We start from the raw sequence: 17,965 nt of genomic DNA on the forward strand, positions 1-17,965 counted from the left end.
GAACATCAATTATCTAGAAAATATGTATAGGAAATGGAGCGGAACTGTAAACCACCTATACCTATACAAATAATCACTCTGCGTACGCGAAGCATCGCAAGAGCTACAAGGTGGGCCCATTAATAAAATCCAAGCACGCCAGAGTCCAGAGACGTGACGGAAAAGATGGCCCATGGGAATAAGAAATCAGCAGTTCACCGGACAGTTTTAAGATCAGTTCCCGGTGAGCTCTGATTGAAATCTATATGCTCAATTTCGTCGCCTCTTGGGGAGCTTTCTTTCCTCAATATTGCACGCTGCCATTTTGAGCATGTTTGACGTAGGTTTTTGGCGTTCGGTCCATAGTCTTCTTGATATATAGAATTATATAAGTGATTTCTCGTATATTAGTCATCTACCAGGATTGAAGCATAAAATTTGGGTGTAGAACGGAGAACAGCGAGTAGATCTAATGAACATACCACAATATCATAATAATTCGTATCAAAATTCAAGATTAACGCCAAACAACGTTCTGCCACCCGTATAATATCGAGCTATATATGCCAAAAACACATCTATACAAGTAATGTACTTTCTAATCAATGGATTAATAAATCCTCTTCCTCGTCACTCTTCCCCTCATCATCCAATCCCAAATCCAAAACATCATCATCTCTTTTAGAATGTTCGTCATCAGAACCCTCCACAATACCCCCGCCCAATTCTAACTCTTCTCCTAACAGTCCTTCCCTTTCTTCTCCTTCGCTTCCGCTTCTCCTTCTACCTTCTCCATTCTCCATATCATTTCCACTATTACCCTTCTCTTCCTCTTCTCTTCTTCCGATAATCACATTCCCTGCAACTAGCAACGCCGCGCCTAAGAACCATAATGGTGGTAAACTTTCCGAGAATATTATAAAGCCGAGAACGGCCGTGATCATGAAATTGGAAGATGTGTTTATAATGGAAACTTGAACGGTTGAGGTACCGCGAGCGAGGGCTTTGGTAAACAGGGTCCACATTACACCATTGAAACCCAGGTTGAGGAGGAAAAATATCTATTGCAGTTATAGGTTAGCAATGTGTACAATTTAGAGGTCTTGTGGCTGTGTTGGTGTCCCGTTTCTCATGAAGGGTAACATCCAGAAAAAACATCGCCCATTGAATAAGAATGGAAAACTCACTCCTCGTACACCATATTCAACAACCTTTTCACCCTCCCCTAATCCCAGAAAACCTGCAACATGCTCTGCGAAAGAAGTCGTTAATTGGGTTGTCGTTCTGCGGTCAATAAAGTGTCAGCGCATTAGAATTTAGCGATGGCATGGCATATCCATTCATTCCGTATAGCTTTGAAAAAACCATTTCGATGCATCCGCGCATGTTCAACCTCTTCCCTTCTATACTTCTCCTTCCATTGAATCACTAAATCCGCAACGGATTTGAAGCAATTTAGAAAAAAACCCAAGACCACCTACAATTTCGCAAAAACTCCATTGAAAGCCGCACAAGCACCACTAGCCACCGCCAATAAAATCCACTGCGATTTCCGACTAATATTCTCCATTGTGTTTTCTTGCTCTTCTTCTTCGTCCTCGTCTTCTTCCAATTCTAATTCTGGCTCATTCCCTTCACGATTTGAAGAAGATGTTGGTTCCGAAATTGTAGTTGCACTATAAGACCCGTCGTCATTCAGAATCCTATTCTTAGTCCGAAGCTTATGTACCCCTGTTCCTGTTGTGCCTAAGAGGGGTTTGCGTGGATCATCCACCCCAACTCCACCAGGTACGTCTGCTCCACCATCAGCCTCAAGTGTAAGAGCGGACATAGTAGAACCGGCAGTGAGTGCTGTTGTTGTACCGGCGTTGACTTCTACGGATCCAGGGGATTCGTGACTGTCGGATTCGTAGGTAGAGGTGGAAAAAGTAGAGGATTGCGTTTTGCGTTTGGCAGGGCGGAGCATGGTGAAGAGCCTATAGTGTTGGGCGTTGTTAGGGTAAGGTAGAGGTGGTTATTCCTTTGTTTGAGGTGTGGTTTGGGGTGATGTAGTGAGTTACGGTGCCCGGAAACGAGCCTGGCTCGCCTCGATACTGCGTTGGTGCTGATTGCAAGGGGCTTCGGAAAATCATATATATCATTGAAGGATTTCACAGGCAATTATGTGATTTGATGATTGTCGTCAAACAATTGTAATGGTATGTAGGTAGGTCATCTGGATTTCGCCGGAAGTATTTCTTCCTTCCAACTAGTGTGTCGAGGGCGTCGCACTCTCCCTCTTCATAAATACTGCATAACGCCATGTTTTCAGAAGCATGTATGAGGAGTTCTGGGGCAAATCTTCACTGTTCTCACATAAGAAACTACATAAGCCAGTTGCTGAAATTGCTATGAAGGGTGTTCGGGAAATTGGTATTTACAACCAGGCACCCGAAAGCTGGGTGCGGATAAAGTGCCTATGATAGAGTTGGTGCAAGATACTGGTGTGAGTGGTCTAGTGACTGCCACGAGAAGTTTTTTGTGTTCTTGGATGGTGCAAAGGATCAGTAGCAAGCCGATGAGGCGATCCGTCTCCTTGTGACGATGTCTATGTCATAGACATTGAAAGGGAACCTCACACTCCGAGTCTCTTGAATACATACCATTATTATCTCATTTAATGCGTTCCGATCGGATTTATGATCAATATAACGAATCTCTAAAGCGGATTTAGGCGCTAGTGGTGCGATTTTTGAATCCTCCACTTATGTGTGAACAATCTTCATAATATCAAAGGATTGCCATTCTCATTTTAATATCGATGGCTTCGTTCAACTCTGACGAAGGAGGTGATAGTTCTCAATAAAACATAGGATTCGAGAATTCAAAATCTACAATTTTTGGAGTCACGATACTTGAAAAGTGTATGACACAAGACATCTTTGTGGCAATAGCTCGCAGTTTCACTATTTTGATCACTCAATAAATCATAATCTCTTCGTGACCAGAAGATAAAATAATTATTGTTCCATTCATCTAACATGTAATTCTTTTACCTACTTCAAGAGCAGAAGTAGAATTCAATAATCCAAGGACCCGGAAACATAAGAAAACCCTCCTCGATTCAAAAATGCGCTGAGGGTACCATCACTCAGATCCAGCCTCCATGTTTCCCTTTAGTCTGCCATTCTTCCCAAGGCTCCGGTGTCTCTATTTTTTCCCTCTCTCCGTCGGCTGCTGGGCTCTTCGCTGTCTGTCTTCCCGCCGACAATCTTGCCACTGCCTGTCTTTCCGCTGTTTCCTTTTTGCGAGTTTCCCTAGAAACGGGGTGCCTTCTTTTCAGTCTGTGATAATCAACTACGTACAGTCCATTTTCTCGGGGCCGTCCTTTATTAAGAGAGGAGCTACCCACTGATGTTGGTGCTGGGGGGCTCAATCCCGAAGTCGAGCCGTCACTTCTGCCTGAGACTTCTCGGTTACGGGACTCGCGTGAGTCACGCTTTGTGTCTTGAGCTGTCGACCTGACTGGAATGTCACACTGCATTTGAGAGAGCCATTTCTGAGTAGGTCGCTCGTCAAAGGGTCTAGGAGTGGAGGGCAAGGATGGTTGAGAACATGTGTCTGAAAAGCATGAGGCCTGGGAGTGTCTCGATGAGGAACCGGATTCACGGTGGTGTGTTTTCTGAGCAGAGCTGAAATAAGTTGTTGCTGGAAGGACGTCTTCAACTGAGGAATTGCCAGCAGGATTAGATGCAAAGGTAGAGGATGCGAAACTAGGTGAGTATTTGCTGGACCGTCGCGAGTTTGAAGAAGAGTAGGGGAAATTCTGGCTGTACTGTGGGGCTGAAACATTCCCAGTAGAATTATAAGCAGAGGTAGAATATGCTACATGTGTGTGCGGGTATGCGCTAGAGGATTGACGGTTCATGGGTGGATGGGGAAAATCTTGGTTGTACTGACGAGCTGGAGCGTTAACGATGGGAGAAGAGGCAGGAAATGTATTGTTCATGAGCGGATTTGAACTGGGGGACGGCTGATCTGCTGCACACGGGTAGAGATAGTTCTTATTGACTTTGGGACCTTGAGACATGGTTGTATCTTATTGTGAACGAGTGTAAATTGTGAGAATGTTCAAGCAATCCTATAAATAGTCCAAGTAAATAATTTCTCTGTACTTCTGCTTTTCTTCCCTCTCCCCAGGAAATCTCGAAGCTTAAGAGCATAATTTCCGCACTAAAACTCTGGTCTTTGGAATCATAATGTGGTAAAGGAATATGAATCAAAACGTTCATTTTGAATGACTCGAGGTATTTTCCCTGGGAATCAATGAATCAACTCATGTAATTTAATGCTAGAATTATCACAGCATCTCTATGACTATAATTGCACTTTCAGGGTGAAACTATGAATCTTGAGAGTATACAAAAAAGTACAAGATATAGATCAAGAATATACTGTATACTCAGGAACTGACTTAAGCTTGACATACTTGAGAAGTCCATGAGGGTTCATTCATGGACAACACGATCTAACCGGCTTGGCAAAGAATAATTTTTTGCGTTGAACAACATTCAATGAGATGTTATCCGAAATTTGTGGGAAAAGTTTTGGAGTAGAAAGTATAACAGTCTAGATGGAGTTGTATCGTTGGTAGTGGGATTGATATGGGTCAAATGAATGTATGAATGTATCGAGAATCAAATCCAAGTCAAATGTACACACTCAATCAAAATTGATGTTAATACTGATTAAATTTCTAACTTCATATATCTTTTGAATTCCATAGACAACGTCTCCAAGGGAACTGAATTTAGTTTACACCATCTAGTCTATCTCCATCCAATTTACCGAGCAGGATACCTCAACCACCTCTGTTCGGTTACTCTTTCATGATTGCCTACGACACTCCCATTTGAACAGCCGATATCAAAAACAAGTGATTCTCCATCGCCTTTGTAGCTACAGGTCTATCCTTCTCAAGAATATTAGTGCCGATACAGACCTAAGCCCCTCGATCGCCACTTTCAAGCCTTTTACTTTCCCGAGAAAACTTTAAAAACTCCTCTCTCAACCGCCAAACGCTCGGATCCAGTGGTACAACATCATTGTCCTCGCTTCTGTATGATCTGTTACTGATGGATTATTACGTTATGCAGAAGTTCGGGCCCAACAGGCAGTGTTTGAGTGATTGTAATCGAAAAATGGTTCTCTTAGAAACTGTAAGTCGGTAGAGTTGGCGCGCGATTTCCCGAGTGTCGTCTTTCTGGCTTAGCTTTCTATTTCAATCCTTCTTTGAAAGAGGAAGAAGGACGATATGAGATTCGCCAGATACACACATATGGTGACTGTAGGTATACATGTACATGAGCAGCGGACATTCAAGATGAAACTAGTCCACCTTGAATTCTGGAAATCCTTCCTTTCCACCGATCTTCAAGACATGCATTATTCAATCTTTAACTTGTGCCTAAGCCGGCAAGCCTGCCTTTTATATCAACTTCGCAGATTGAAGACGCTCGTAAAAGTCTTGTGTTCATCGACAGTACTGGTAGAAGCTGCGTAAACCACTTGAAAGCTCGCATGTCGATGTACGCAATGTTCAGCTACCAGAGACTTAGTCTCTTGCGAGCAATTTTGATGACTCTCAAGTATCTCTCGTCTGTAAAGACGAAGAAGACAATTTCCAGCGCAGGCCAACCCTAACTTCAGTCCACTTATTACTTATAGTCTTTCTCAAACTCAACGAAGTTCTTTGAGATTCCCGTCCCTGTGTCTGTGTCCGTGTCTCTTCCAAACGCATATTGACATCCCGCGACATATCCTCCTTTTCTAGTTCGTCAAATTCACCCGGCAATACAGATGGAACAGTCTCAAATCTATCCTCATCGAACAATCCCAAGGCAGAAACAGCCGAACTGTTCTCCTTACGGCCTTCTGTCATTAGGCCTATGACCATAAGCCGAACTACAACATCATCGAGGTCCTGTTGAATATCTCGTCCCTCATCGCCCGTTTCTACCATTGCCTCCCAGTAATACTCGCTGTAGTCCCCTTCTGGTACACCATAATTTTCCTCGAAGTCTTCACTCTCATTCTGTGATTTAGCATGAGACGCTTCACTCTCGGTTGCAGTGAAGAACAGGTCATTATTGAACACTTCATGCTCTGGTATGTCATTCCATATCTTTTTCTCCTCAAAGAATGTGATTTCAGACTCATCTAACCACTCCAATACATGAAGCTGGCCCTCAGTCAAAGGTCCTTCACTACCAAAAGGTCGATGTTCAAACTCAAGGATCGCATCCCTATGCATAACACTTGGTACCTCAGTCATAGAGCCCTCCTCACGGGTTATCAAAGAGTTCGTGGTAAACATAGTGGATGGAATGGCATTATTGCGAAGGATGGTTGGAGGTGGCGAAAAGGCCAAGTAAGACCTGGTGGCCGTTAAGGAGGGTCTAGATCTTCCTTTCTGGATCACTACGTTTTTGGCAGCTACAAAGAACCTTTTGATCGTTGGTCCCGGAGACGGCATGGTTTCAATGTTTGAAACTCAAGGTGGGAGGGAGAAGGTAGATCTGGATGCAATGAAGTTGTTGTTCAGTTGAGAGTTCTTTTCGAACATGTTGAGAGGTGTGTCGGTTGAGTTAGCCATAAAGTCACTAGACTAGGTAAATGACGAATGCCGTTTGGTAGCGCAAAGTATATATATAGAGCTATAGTATGGGGTACCCCATCATTTATATTGAAACTTCAGCCGTTGACACATAATATCAATTGTTTCCTTTTAGTCAAAAATATCGGGCTTTCGTATTGGTAGCGATCAAATCAGATTTGATCTTCATGCTCAGTTGGCGTTTCAATGGCAACCTTATTCGGCCAAGCATCTTGGTCTGGACTATTGGTGAGAATACCTGAATGATGGCCTCGAAGTTCGGAACTTGGGATAAATTGGAAAGAAAACATATAGCTAAGTCCCATGGATCTTAATGAGCTGAGTAGTCTGTCTTCGTGGAGAGAGTTTTGGCGCCAGTGTCATCATTGGAATCGCATCGATATTGGGAGAGATTGACCAGTAACCTCAAGAAACATTTGAATGGTCAAATCATGATAGGTGAACTGGAAGATGCTCCAAATGGGAAAAGCTACCTCTTCGAAACATTCAATGTATGAACTAATCCCTATAACCGAATGGATAGACTGAGCATTGGGTGACAGTAAGGAGGGAACAGAAGAACATCATTGAAAGATTCCTCCATAATCATACACTGGGTGCTAACTCAGTATCTATCTACTATAGTCGAAATAACCCAGTAACAAAATATCGATTCATAATGGTAGCATCGACAAAGGAACCCTCAGTGATGGACGGATTATCTATTTTCTTTTCCCTGAATCTCTTCGATTGTTCATATCATTCGAACATTGAAGATCTCTGTTAGAACTGTTTTGCCTCTCTGATTTAGAAGTCATGATCACTTTTACTGGAACATAGTGTGACTTTTTCGAGAAAGACTGGTAAACAGAATTATCATGGTTCTGCTACTAAATTAGTGACCCATCGCATTGCGACGTCTATGATTTTGATACCATTCCGCTACATACGAACAAGATAGGCATGCTTTCCTCATCCTCCGGCAACGCGCCATGAAACGCCACGGAAACCAACGAACGCCCGAGATATCCTTTCTCTAAAGTCATTGAAGAGCCCAATCTGTAAATGCCAATCTTGACCATCCGAAATCATTCTGCATCTCCCAATCTATCCACCACTATGTCCCCAATATGTCGAATGCCCGTATAGATTCGTTCCCAATATCTACTGAGGATCACCGGGCTTCTTGCTGTTGCAGCTCACGATCTTGACTTTGTCCGCCGTCACTGACTGACTGGAGTTCTCCATCTTGAAAGTAACATCCTTGATCAAAAAAGTCCAAACCTCGTCGCAGAAACGATACGTATCCAGATGTCCCTTCAATATCCAGTCAGCTAAAATTCTGTTTCATTGTCGCCACTCATGTCGAAAAGTCTTGTTCCTCGTAAAGGCCCTGGGCGCATATACCTTGAAAGTCAATCTCGCCTTGACCTTGTCTGCCAAAACCTCCGTAATACTTCTATCAAAGTTTGCCAATATCTTCATTGCGAGCTGAGGCTCGATACGTCTCTCGCTGATCAAGTCGTCAAGGGTATCTGTGAGCGCCATGCCGATACTTAATGCTTTGTCAGTAAATGTAGAAATGTTTGTGTACTTGTGTAGCAAAATAAGGCACAGTACCTGCTACGGCGGTAGAGCTCGTAGAAAGACTGTGGAGCCGCCATCTTGTATGATTTTAATTTGAGATTTGCGGTCGAAGGGGAGAAGTTGATGTTGTTGATGGTTGTTGTTTATATATGGAGGGAAGGCTGAAGTAAGCGGCTGTGTTGCGCAGCATTTGGCGCTAGCTACGGTTGGCGATTCAGGTTACTCTTTCGGTTGGAGCTCGATGAGGTACAGACCAGACCACCCAAAACCATAGCTTTCGTCGACATCAAATAAATACTCAATTCCTTTCACTTTGTTGACGCAGATTATTTGGACAAGATGAGCCTTACATATGGAATTGGTGGTGCTACCACAGCGTTGGCAGTGGTTGGGGCTTGTAAGTTTTAGATGCCCTGTTTGGTTTGATGATTTAAAGCTAACAGGTGCTGTTAGATATGCTCTTTACTGGCGATGGAGAAGCTTTCAATGTACGAATTTCGAAGCGCGATCTGGAAAAGAGTGAATCTAATGAGAGTAATAGTTCGGACAATTCCTCGAAGAGATATCGCCATACGCGTGGGCAGATATGGGTATTGGCATGTGTATAGGATTGTCAGTTGTTGGGGCAGCATGGTACACAACAACTTCGCCCCTCTCTCTCTCTCGATCTCAGCTCACAAAGTATGTAGGGGAATTCTGATTACTGGTTCTTCGATTCTCGGTGGTGGTGTTAAAGCTCCTCGCATTCGAACCAAGAATCTCATCTCCATTATTTTCTGCGAAGTAGTCGCCATTTACGGCGTCATCATGTCTATCGTCTTTTCATCCAAGCTCGGTCTCATGGAGAGCGAAAACCTTTATTCTGCCAGCAACTACTACACTGGATACGCCCTCTTTTGGTCCGGCATCACAGTGGGAATGTGCAACTTGATATGTGGTGTTTCGGTCGGCATCAATGGTAGTGGTGCTGCTCTGGCAGATGCTGCCGACCCAAGCTTGTAAGTGTAACATGTTGATATAACCTGCTTGAAGATACTAATCCGTGGCAGGTTCGTTAAGATTTTGGTCATCGAGATTTTCAGTTCCGTACTAGGACTTTTTGGTCTCATTATCGGCTTGTTGGTTTCATCAAAGGCACCAGACTTCGAGTAGAGGATAAGCCGTGGGCGTGAAGGGGAGTTGCAATTCTGGTGTGGAAAGAGATGTTAGATAAATGACTGTTTTGTACCGTGTATATCATCCAAGTGGAAGCCAACAAAGGGCGTTCAGGGAGAAATCGATTTCAAGCACTTTTGGGTTTTTAGGCAAGGTTGCATTAATATTACTATAGTCAAATGGTGGTATCGCTAGATTGTATTATTAAAGTGCCATTGTAGTAAATGGAATGCTCGTGCTCAAACATAATAAAATGCCAAAGTGCAACATTTCATGACTATTTCACTGGAGCTCACACGTTCCATACGTCGATCGGTGTTATTCAATCAGCAACACTTTATGCTTCACTGCTCTCTCATCATCTTTGACGTCACAAGCTTTGTGCCACCCCTGCTCCGTCATGCCTCATACGACTCGATTCCTTCCACGGCCACAATCAGACCCTCTTCAATATCTGTGGCCAGCTGTGATCGTTCCTGTAGTTGTTGCATTTGTTGCATCATCTGCTGTTGCCACATCTGTTGTTGCTGCACCTGGTATTGTCGGAGAATCTGCTGCTTGACCATCTGTTGCTGGACTAATTGTTGCTGTATCACTTGTTGCATAATATTTGGTTGCGTAAGTTCTTGCATCTGCTGCTGCCGATATTGTTGGTTGAGATCCTCTAAGCTTCGTCCAAAAGGATTGATTTGAGCATGGGATACCCCATAGCCAGGCTGTAAATTGTTGTTCAGATCCTGTCGATACGTGCCAAATGGCTGCATGCCATCGGCTGCTTGAGATCTTGCACCAAGTTCTCGTTGAATTTCTCCCATCTTGGATTCTACCCGTACTCCACGAGCTTCAAAGTGCTGCTCCATCTTTCGCCCGTATTGATAGAACATTGCAAGATCCATGCCTCTCTCCTTGAACTTCTCACTATAAGAGTACAAATCAGTCTTCATATATTAATATGTTGCATGCGGTTGAAGGGGCGGACTTTTCAAGTGCATAAACACGATCAAAATCAGAGAAACGTTGTACTTGCCGCCAAATGTGCCGCAAGGGTATGCCAAACTTTAACCTATGCACGACATACTGCTCATCTTGAGGTGTCATTCCGCAGTGATTCCAAAAGTACTGGCTAGGTACACCTTCTACCATTATTCCTTCATAATAGCCTCGGCTGCTCCATTGTTGAGTAACCCCATCCACACCTTGATTCAGTTCATACATTTGCATCTTTGCTGGAAAGTAAAGCTCTCGTAATTCTTTCATGGAACCTCTCTCTGGAACTTCCCCGGGAATGTCTTTATCTTGAATCGAGATCAAAGTTGCGAAGTCCTGGTCTTTGACAGAGATCAAGTCTGCAACGGTGTTGTTGATATACGGTGTAAAGATGTATGGATGGTGTAATGAAGCTTTGAGTCTACGCTCTAACAAGTTTTCTCCAATGGGCGGTGTTGCTTCATCTATAACCTTGCGTGATTAGTACTTTTCAATGAAACATTAGAAAGCAAGGAATATCTGAATACATTGAGCCGTAGGGGTTTGATCGGAAGCTGAAAGCACCCGAAAGGAGTGGGGACCATAATGATAAGTTGTACTCACGCGGGGAATTGGAGGTTTTGGCTATTTCCAAGTCAAGAAAGTCTTTGGTAACAAATTCATTTGGAGTAGAGGAGAACTGGATCGAGTGAGGTGGAGGAGGGTATGTAATCGGTTCGGCTAACTTGACTGCAAATATTGGGCCGGTGAGGTCGCCAATTCCTTCGAGGAATTCATAGTCTTCATAGGTACGGAAAGGAACGGTTTTTGGCATCTGCAAGTAATTAGTAATGTGATGGCATTCGTGGTGCTTTATGCGACTTCAAGTAGATCGTCATAAAAGCTGCCAGTCCTCCGATGTATAATCTTGATCAAGAATACAGAGCAGCACAACACAACTGAACATACATGATATTCTTCTTCACACATTTTGCAATATCCAGATTGTCCGATCCATTTACAAGTACCAAAATCCAAGCCATCCAAGATGCCAACCCGCACAAAGAATGCCCTGAAATTTTGTTCGGGGCATGGATTAAGGCGAGCTGTCATACCAGCTCTCCAGAAAACGGTATTGCAGTATTCTGTGATTTCGATAGATTTATGACCACATTTTTGCCACTGATAATATTCGTATTGACACATCATGAAGCATCTGTATTTAAATGGAAGTAATATTGTTATCGTTGTGGATAGTCAAAATACAAAAGGAAGCTTGAAAGTAGATATTTGAGAAGGAGGGAGAAGACCATGTTAAGGATGTTCTAGAACTTTTGATGCAGAGAATAAGAGGCGGAAAGAGTTCCTTCCAATTAGAGAATGAAAATTGTGTTTAATTCACTTTTGAATGCCATCTAGCTAGTTCACTCATCATGACATTGAAATCCATCCAACCACCAACCTCCATCTCAATTGAATCTTCTCATCGTTTTGTAAGGATCAATCAACCTTCATATTCACTTCTGACCCTACTCATCAGCAACGCTTCTACCTTCGTATTTTTCGGTAAATCCTTCGATCCGATTGGCAAGCATAACAATGCATTTGCACTCTTCAAGCTTCCAACCCTTGAGCTGCGTTGCATACCAGTGCTACTTGCATATAAAAGGCCGTCTCTTCCTATTGAGACTATCGCTCTATGGTACTCAACTCTTTGAGGATCCAAATGAATATCGTATGATAGAGTTACTGGAACCCTAGGCAATCCTACAGGGGATATTCCAGAGGCGTGATGGAGAGAAGGTAGGACGAAGAGATGGAGAGTAACTATAGCTGAGACTGGATTACCAGGCAGTGAGAATATGACCTTGGAAACTCTTTCCCCATCATTGTTCTTCACTGGTACCGTTGCAAAAGTTGTAGGCTTCCCTGGTTTCATTGATACACGACCAAAATGAATGGTTCCCCCTAATGATCTCTCAATGGTGGGTTTAAGAAGATCAAGCTCGCCCATCGATACACCACCAGTGGTGATAACAACATCAACTTTTCGAAGTCCATCCCGAAGTGTTTGTTCTAGATCTCCAGGTTTATCTCGAGCGATACCAAGATCTACGACTTCAAATCCTAGACCTCTTACTGCCGCCATGATTGTTGGCCTATTACAATCACGAACTTCCCCCATTCTGAGAGAGCCAGGCCTATTATGTTCGACAATTTCGTCTCCTGTGGAGAGAACACCTACCATTGGTTTTTTGTAAATAGTGACTTCTGCTCTGCCGACAGACGTGAGTAGACCAAGTTCGCCACCATTAGCAGATATCTCTTCTCCTTTGCGCATTATAGTAGATCCAGCCTCAATGTCACTACCGACTTCTCTAACATTTTCACCAGGCTTAACTCCATCGGCTAATATCTCGACTTCTTTCTCCTCCCCACCATCCTCGGTCATCGTCTTCAGTACAGTATCTTCCACCATTATTACAGAAGTAGCACCAGGCGGAAGCGGTGCACCAGTTGTAATGCGTGCGATCTGACCTTCTAGAAGAAGAGGATGCTCACCGGCGGTGGCATGAGATATCGATGCTACAGGAAACACGCCTTTGTTTGATTTGCCTTCTGTGGCAATGACCGCATATCCGTCTACAATACTGGCGCGATATGCCGGTACAGCCTCACTTGCCGTAACATCCTCCGCTAGAACAGATCCTACAATGTCTCCATTTAGATCAGCTTTTACGGCATGCGGAGCAGGTGTATATTTTTCTATTAGCTTCAAAGCTTCATCGACAGATAACATGGGGTATGGCGATGAACGACTGCGTCGCGTTGGACCGAGAGCGGGATCATTCGAACGAGGGTTTTCATCTGGCGCAGTATGTCTAACAGGCAGTGCATGCCCATGGCTATGACCATGTCCATGACTATGGCCATGACCGTGCGAGTGATTATGGGAGTGATCATGTTTATGTGAATGTGCCGACAGAGAAGCACCCTCAGAACCAATACCAGCTTCTTTCTCGAGCTTCTTCACACCTCCCACATGAAGTGTCCGGGAATCTGCTCCGGCAGCTTGAAGGCAAGCATGTGGTAAAAGCTTCAATATTGATTGAAGGTTCTCTTTTGCTCCTTTGGGTGATCCAGGTAATGTGACGATGATTGTCTTGTTGCGAACACCCGCCACTGGCCTTGACATGAGAGCAACTATTATCAGTCAACTAACTGTTGATACTCGTGACTTTTCCAAACCTACAAGGAGTGACTGCCAATGAAGCAGCAAGCATTCCATGGACAAGTCCTGGAGCTTGTTTGTGTAGAAGGGGTGTGATTGCCTATAATAGTACATCTTAGCATGCGTATGATACCTTGGGGACTGTATTACCTCAGGAGTATTGTCTGAGACTGCAAAACCGGTTCCACCAGTAGTAATCACAGCATTGATAGTATTTCCTTGATCTGTCCAGGACATCACACTTCTCTGTATATCTGTCACATTATCACTCACGATCTTCGTTTCCACTACTTCCCATTGGCCGTCTACTTCCTCAAAAACGCCTTTTAAAGCAGGACCGGAGGAGTCGGTTGATGCATCTTTAGCTGCAGTAGTCGACACAATGAGAATTGCTGCTTTCAGAGTCTGTTTATCCATTTTGAAATCTGCTGTCGAATGATGTGAGGTTCTAGTCGTCGCTACCCCTCGGCAGATAGTGAACTTCCCCACTTACCGATACCTAGGCCGACGTCACAAGAAATCGCGTATGCCGAACTTTTTTTTTGTTCGGCGCGTTGTTCCAGACCAAAGAAATTGACAAAAATCAAGTCTCAACAACCATGGTACGAATCAAGAATCGGTACCTTCTGGTCAATATTCTCTACCCTGAACTGGAGAAAAATACCGGCGGCAAAGAAAAACTACCAGATGTAGTGGTGTTCAATCAACCAACCGTCGATGCACTGACTTCGCGCGCATTACTGAGAGGCATTCAACTGGAAGTTGCGAATCTTTTTGGAGATTATGGAAGCGGCGCAATTGCAGACAGTATTGCAGGTTTGTTCTTTTTTCTTTGAAACAGATTTTGATCTAGAGGGGGGGATACTGATGCGATTGGGATGCAGTAAAATATTTGTCATCTGCGACATCGACATTTATCCTACGGGTTTCGCGAGCACATTATAGGATTGTTTGGGCAGCTTTGTCGCTAATGAATAGCTTGCCTATCAAAAACGGTAAAAACTGTGTGTTCAGAGTTGTAAGGGTCAGTGGGACAATTAGAAAGGCAGAGGAAGAAGCTATTAGAAGGGCGAGGGAGATGATATTAAAGGCCCGCAGAGATCTGGGCGAACAAAGTGAATCTACACTGGAGAAGATGTTTGGCACAAACAAAGGTGCTACGGCAAAATCCGCAAAAGATGTCATGATGGTGGATGCAGTGGATAGTGAGGACGATGAAGAATTAAGTGATGGAAATGGTTGAGGGTATCATTGATTTGTTCTAACAACTTTTACGCCTGAATCGAATGGCGCCCGAGCCATTTCTTCTAGGTCATCATCGTCTTCTGCAGCTCTCGAGTTGTCTTCCTCTTCCTGCATCTTGGATTGCTCCTCGAATTGCTTCATCTCCATCTCCCGATATGCTTCATCATACTCCTCCTTACGATCAATCCAGCGCTCCTGAACATCTTTTATATCCATCGTTGTGGTACCCTCTCTCATAGCCACTTGCCACACAGTATCGTTCGCACCCTCTGCGCCACCAAAAGCATATCCTCCGGCTCGATCTATGACTTGAAGTAAATGCATCATACTCCTCTTATCTTCCACGGCTAGGGTTTCGAATCCTACCAACCCGAAATCTTCAACAAGTTGAATAATCGCTTTGTTCAGACCCTCAAACTTTGAACCCTTCATTAACGGCGATTCTTCTTGAAGGCTGGGAAGCAAGTGTGAAAGGTCTTGGACTTCGGTATAGAAATCTAAGTTGAAAGGTAGTGGTGGATACGAAGCCAATTTGTCCATTTTCGTCAAAACATTCAGATGTGGTAAATCCATTTGGAGCATTGCTCGCAGCGAGAGAATCAGATTGGAGATGTATAATGAAGGCAAAGTCAAGCAATAGGAATCGGAAAGATGGAGCACTACAAGCTGCACAAATGTCAGCATACTGATTTTTGAAAGTAGACTTCCAGTAGAGAATTGAAATAACGTACTCTATATCCTAATTTCTGTAACTTAAAGAATATGTTTCGTAAAGACGAATGATGTGTATAAAGCTCAACCTGACCTGGACAATCAAAAAGTACATAATCCTCGCCCAGTTCTGCCAATCCTTCCTCCAACCACTCCATATTGTTTTCTAGTTCCTCAAGTGCATATAGTACGCCACCATTGGGACCTAATGAGTCTTCCTCCATGATATCCTCTAGCTTTATGAAATTGCGCACGTCGATTGCGCAGGGATAGCTTGTGTGATCATTGGCGGGGTCGAGGTTCACGATGGAACACTTTCTTCCTATAGCAGACATGAACTGCTGCATGCCATTACAATATGTAGATTTCCCAGCGCCAGGAGAGCCGAGTACGAGCTGTGCGAAAGGCATATTGTGTATATGGTTGTAGTTCGGAGTTGGGGCGATTCGTGGGTGGCAGGTACAAGAGAAAATCCGCTTCTTTTTTTGTGGTGTTAGATAGTAACAACTTTTTCTTCAGATTCGTTTTCGAATACAGAAAATGTCAGATGTTCGCGCTCGAATGTGTTTATGAATGCCGGAGAAAGTGGTGCGATGCAAAGGTCGCAGTTGTAGCTCACTACCAATATTAGCTCACCCTTGGAACCTTTCAAAAGTTTTGTTGCACCTCTGTCCACGCTCTCAGCTTTGAGACCTTGAGAGGAATATTATTTTTATTGTAATTTGGAAAGCTTGAAAGGACGTTGTTGAATAGGTATATCGTAGAGGGGTACATTTGGCAAAAGTTGAAAAGCTTAATGCAAGGCTGACAAGCATCATAGCGGTGAGTGTGGCAGAACGCCTGGACTAAGCCTTCTACAGAAACGCGGCTTCGAGATCAATCTAAATATTTCACTGGAACCTGGTTACACTCGAATTGAATTATCATTAACGAAGCTCCTTATTAAAGACTCTATACTCCTGCGCGGAAAGAATCCAACTCTACCCTCAGTGTTGTTTCTATCTTACTACACAATCATGGCGCCAGGTATGCAAGCTCTACATCATCCCAAGCTCAAGCAAGGATACTAATATAGCTCTTTAGCAGTACAATACGAGCTCTCTGAGCCACCTACTGACGCAGTATCTTCTCTACAATACTCGCCTTATACACCTACCAGATTACTTGTTTCGTCCTGGGATAAGAAGGTCTATCTATACAACACAGAAAATGTTTCCGAAGGAGGGCAGCTGATTAGAACTTACGAACATCGGGCGCCGGTACTGGATGTTTGTTTTGGGAAGGATGAGAATGAGGCGTTTTCAGCCGGCATGGATTGGCAGGTGAAGAGGTACGTTTAACCTTTGGGACAATTGAGTTAGACTTGGGGATGCTAATGTGGAATAGAATTGATTTGGAAAGCGGAGAACACACAGTGTTGAGTACCCATGAGGCGCCAGTCAAGTCGGTGGTGTATAGTAAAGAGCATTGTAAATCTCTCCGCAATCGCATATATCAATTGTTACAGAATGCTAATGCAGCCTCCTAGCTCTCCTCATATCCGCTTCGTGGGACCAAACACTTCACATTCACAACCTTTCCGACCCCTCGCAATCCCCAATGACAATTCCTCTTCCTTCTAAACCGCATTCTCTCTCCCTCACAGCCACAAAGCTCGTAGTCGCCATGTCCTCCCGACTTCTCTACATCTATTCCCTCCCCCTCTCTATCGACCCCTCTCAAGAACCCTGGCAACAACGCGAATCCTCTCTCAAATTCATGACCCGCGCTGTAGCCTGCATGCCCAACGGTGACGGTTATGCCTCTTCCTCAATCGAAGGCCGTGTCGCCGTCGAATGGTTCGATCCTTCCACCGAATCCCAAGCCCGTAAATACGCTTTCAAATGCCACCGCCAACCCGATGCTGCAGGCGACGGAACAGATATCGTATATCCAGTCAATGCCCTCGCATTCCACCCCACGCACGGTACATTTGCATCTGGAGGCGGAGATGGAGTCGTTGCACTGTGGGATGCCGTTGCAAAAAGAAGAATTAGACAGTATCAGAAATACCCAACGAGCGTAGCCGCTCTCTCATTTTCAAGCGATGGAAAATATTTAGCTGTGGGCGTATGTCCAGGATTCGAGAACGGGCAGGAAGACTACAGTGGAGAAGGATTGACAAAGGTGTATATAAGGGAGCTAGGCGAGAACGAAGCGAAAGGGAAAGGTGCGAAATAATTTAGATTTAATGTCGTCTACTACTGGAAAGATATTGTACTCGCCAAATTATTCATTTAGCAAGGCGTTCTGGTACAGAAAATGAATGAGAAGTTTCTTCTTAAGAGTCTAGTAGGTGGAGAACTGCAATCATTGAGAATGGATGGTGAAATCATCGCTTTGTCTACTAATCTGCTTTATACATCCTAACACACACTCTCGCTAATTTGAAGACTTTAACACTGCCGCTCAAGTAA

The 17,965-nt window shown here is 43.9% G+C and overlaps 10 protein-coding genes across 10 annotated transcripts; 3 read left to right on the forward strand and 7 right to left on the reverse strand.

Moving 5' to 3' along the window:
* Nucleotides 1-246: 246 nt before the first annotated feature.
* Nucleotides 247-2,149, reverse strand: EAE97_004998 (uncharacterized protein). Its single transcript, XM_038875510.1, has 3 exons — nt 1,461-2,149; nt 1,167-1,263; nt 247-1,040 (listed from the first exon to the last, which is right to left on the reverse strand). The coding sequence occupies exons 1-3, from the start codon at nt 1,943-1,945 to the stop codon at nt 582-584; spliced, it is 1,041 nt and encodes a 346-aa protein (XP_038733867.1). The 5' UTR covers nt 1,946-2,149; the 3' UTR covers nt 247-581.
* Nucleotides 2,150-3,109: 960 nt separating this feature from the next.
* On the reverse strand, nt 3,110-4,048 carry EAE97_004999 (uncharacterized protein; the record flags this gene model as incomplete). The annotated part of the gene is made up of 1 exon (XM_038875511.1): nt 3,110-4,048. The coding sequence occupies one exon, from the start codon at nt 4,046-4,048 to the stop codon at nt 3,110-3,112; it is 939 nt and encodes a 312-aa protein (XP_038733868.1).
* A 1,554-nt stretch (nt 4,049-5,602) lies between these two features.
* On the reverse strand, nt 5,603-6,493 carry EAE97_005000 (uncharacterized protein; the record flags this gene model as incomplete). Its single annotated transcript, XM_038875512.1, has 1 exon — nt 5,603-6,493. The coding sequence occupies one exon, from the start codon at nt 6,491-6,493 to the stop codon at nt 5,603-5,605; it is 891 nt and encodes a 296-aa protein (XP_038733869.1).
* Nucleotides 6,494-7,413: 920 nt separating this feature from the next.
* On the reverse strand, nt 7,414-8,277 carry EAE97_005001 (uncharacterized protein; the record flags this gene model as incomplete). Its single annotated transcript, XM_038875513.1, has 3 exons — nt 7,414-7,930; nt 8,021-8,168; nt 8,234-8,277. 3 exons carry the CDS (start codon nt 8,275-8,277, stop codon nt 7,778-7,780), a joined length of 345 nt encoding a protein of 114 aa, XP_038733870.1. The 3' UTR covers nt 7,414-7,777.
* A 262-nt stretch (nt 8,278-8,539) lies between these two features.
* EAE97_005002 (uncharacterized protein) lies at nt 8,540-9,352 on the forward strand (the record flags this gene model as incomplete). Its single annotated transcript, XM_038875514.1, has 5 exons — nt 8,540-8,597; nt 8,654-8,688; nt 8,742-8,833; nt 8,890-9,198; nt 9,250-9,352. 5 exons carry the CDS (start codon nt 8,540-8,542, stop codon nt 9,350-9,352), a joined length of 597 nt encoding a protein of 198 aa, XP_038733871.1.
* Nucleotides 9,353-9,753: 401 nt separating this feature from the next.
* EAE97_005003 (uncharacterized protein) lies at nt 9,754-11,527 on the reverse strand (the record flags this gene model as incomplete). The annotated part of the gene is made up of 4 exons (XM_038875515.1): nt 9,754-10,273; nt 10,434-10,806; nt 10,946-11,156; nt 11,291-11,527. 4 exons carry the CDS (start codon nt 11,525-11,527, stop codon nt 9,754-9,756), a joined length of 1,341 nt encoding a protein of 446 aa, XP_038733872.1.
* Nucleotides 11,528-11,825: 298 nt separating this feature from the next.
* On the reverse strand, nt 11,826-13,970 carry EAE97_005004 (uncharacterized protein; the record flags this gene model as incomplete). The annotated part of the gene is made up of 3 exons (XM_038875516.1): nt 11,826-13,525; nt 13,575-13,653; nt 13,704-13,970. 3 exons carry the CDS (start codon nt 13,968-13,970, stop codon nt 11,826-11,828), a joined length of 2,046 nt encoding a protein of 681 aa, XP_038733873.1.
* Nucleotides 13,971-14,152: 182 nt separating this feature from the next.
* Nucleotides 14,153-14,796, forward strand: EAE97_005005 (uncharacterized protein; the record flags this gene model as incomplete). The annotated part of the gene is made up of 2 exons (XM_038875517.1): nt 14,153-14,369; nt 14,438-14,796. The coding sequence occupies 2 exons, from the start codon at nt 14,153-14,155 to the stop codon at nt 14,794-14,796; spliced, it is 576 nt and encodes a 191-aa protein (XP_038733874.1).
* A 5-nt stretch (nt 14,797-14,801) lies between these two features.
* Nucleotides 14,802-15,919, reverse strand: EAE97_005006 (uncharacterized protein; the record flags this gene model as incomplete). The annotated part of the gene is made up of 2 exons (XM_038875518.1): nt 14,802-15,464; nt 15,530-15,919. 2 exons carry the CDS (start codon nt 15,917-15,919, stop codon nt 14,802-14,804), a joined length of 1,053 nt encoding a protein of 350 aa, XP_038733875.1.
* Nucleotides 15,920-16,525: 606 nt separating this feature from the next.
* On the forward strand, nt 16,526-17,893 carry EAE97_005007 (uncharacterized protein; the record flags this gene model as incomplete). Its single annotated transcript, XM_038875519.1, has 4 exons — nt 16,526-16,535; nt 16,593-16,839; nt 16,896-16,978; nt 17,038-17,893. The coding sequence occupies 4 exons, from the start codon at nt 16,526-16,528 to the stop codon at nt 17,727-17,729; spliced, it is 1,032 nt and encodes a 343-aa protein (XP_038733876.1). The 3' UTR covers nt 17,730-17,893.
* Between the last annotated feature and the right edge of the window lie 72 nt (nt 17,894-17,965).

This window comes from Botrytis byssoidea (genome assembly GCF_014898295.1).
Source record: "Botrytis byssoidea strain MUCL 94 chromosome Unknown BBYS_008, whole genome shotgun sequence".
Lineage (NCBI taxonomy): Eukaryota > Fungi > Ascomycota > Leotiomycetes > Helotiales > Sclerotiniaceae > Botrytis > Botrytis byssoidea.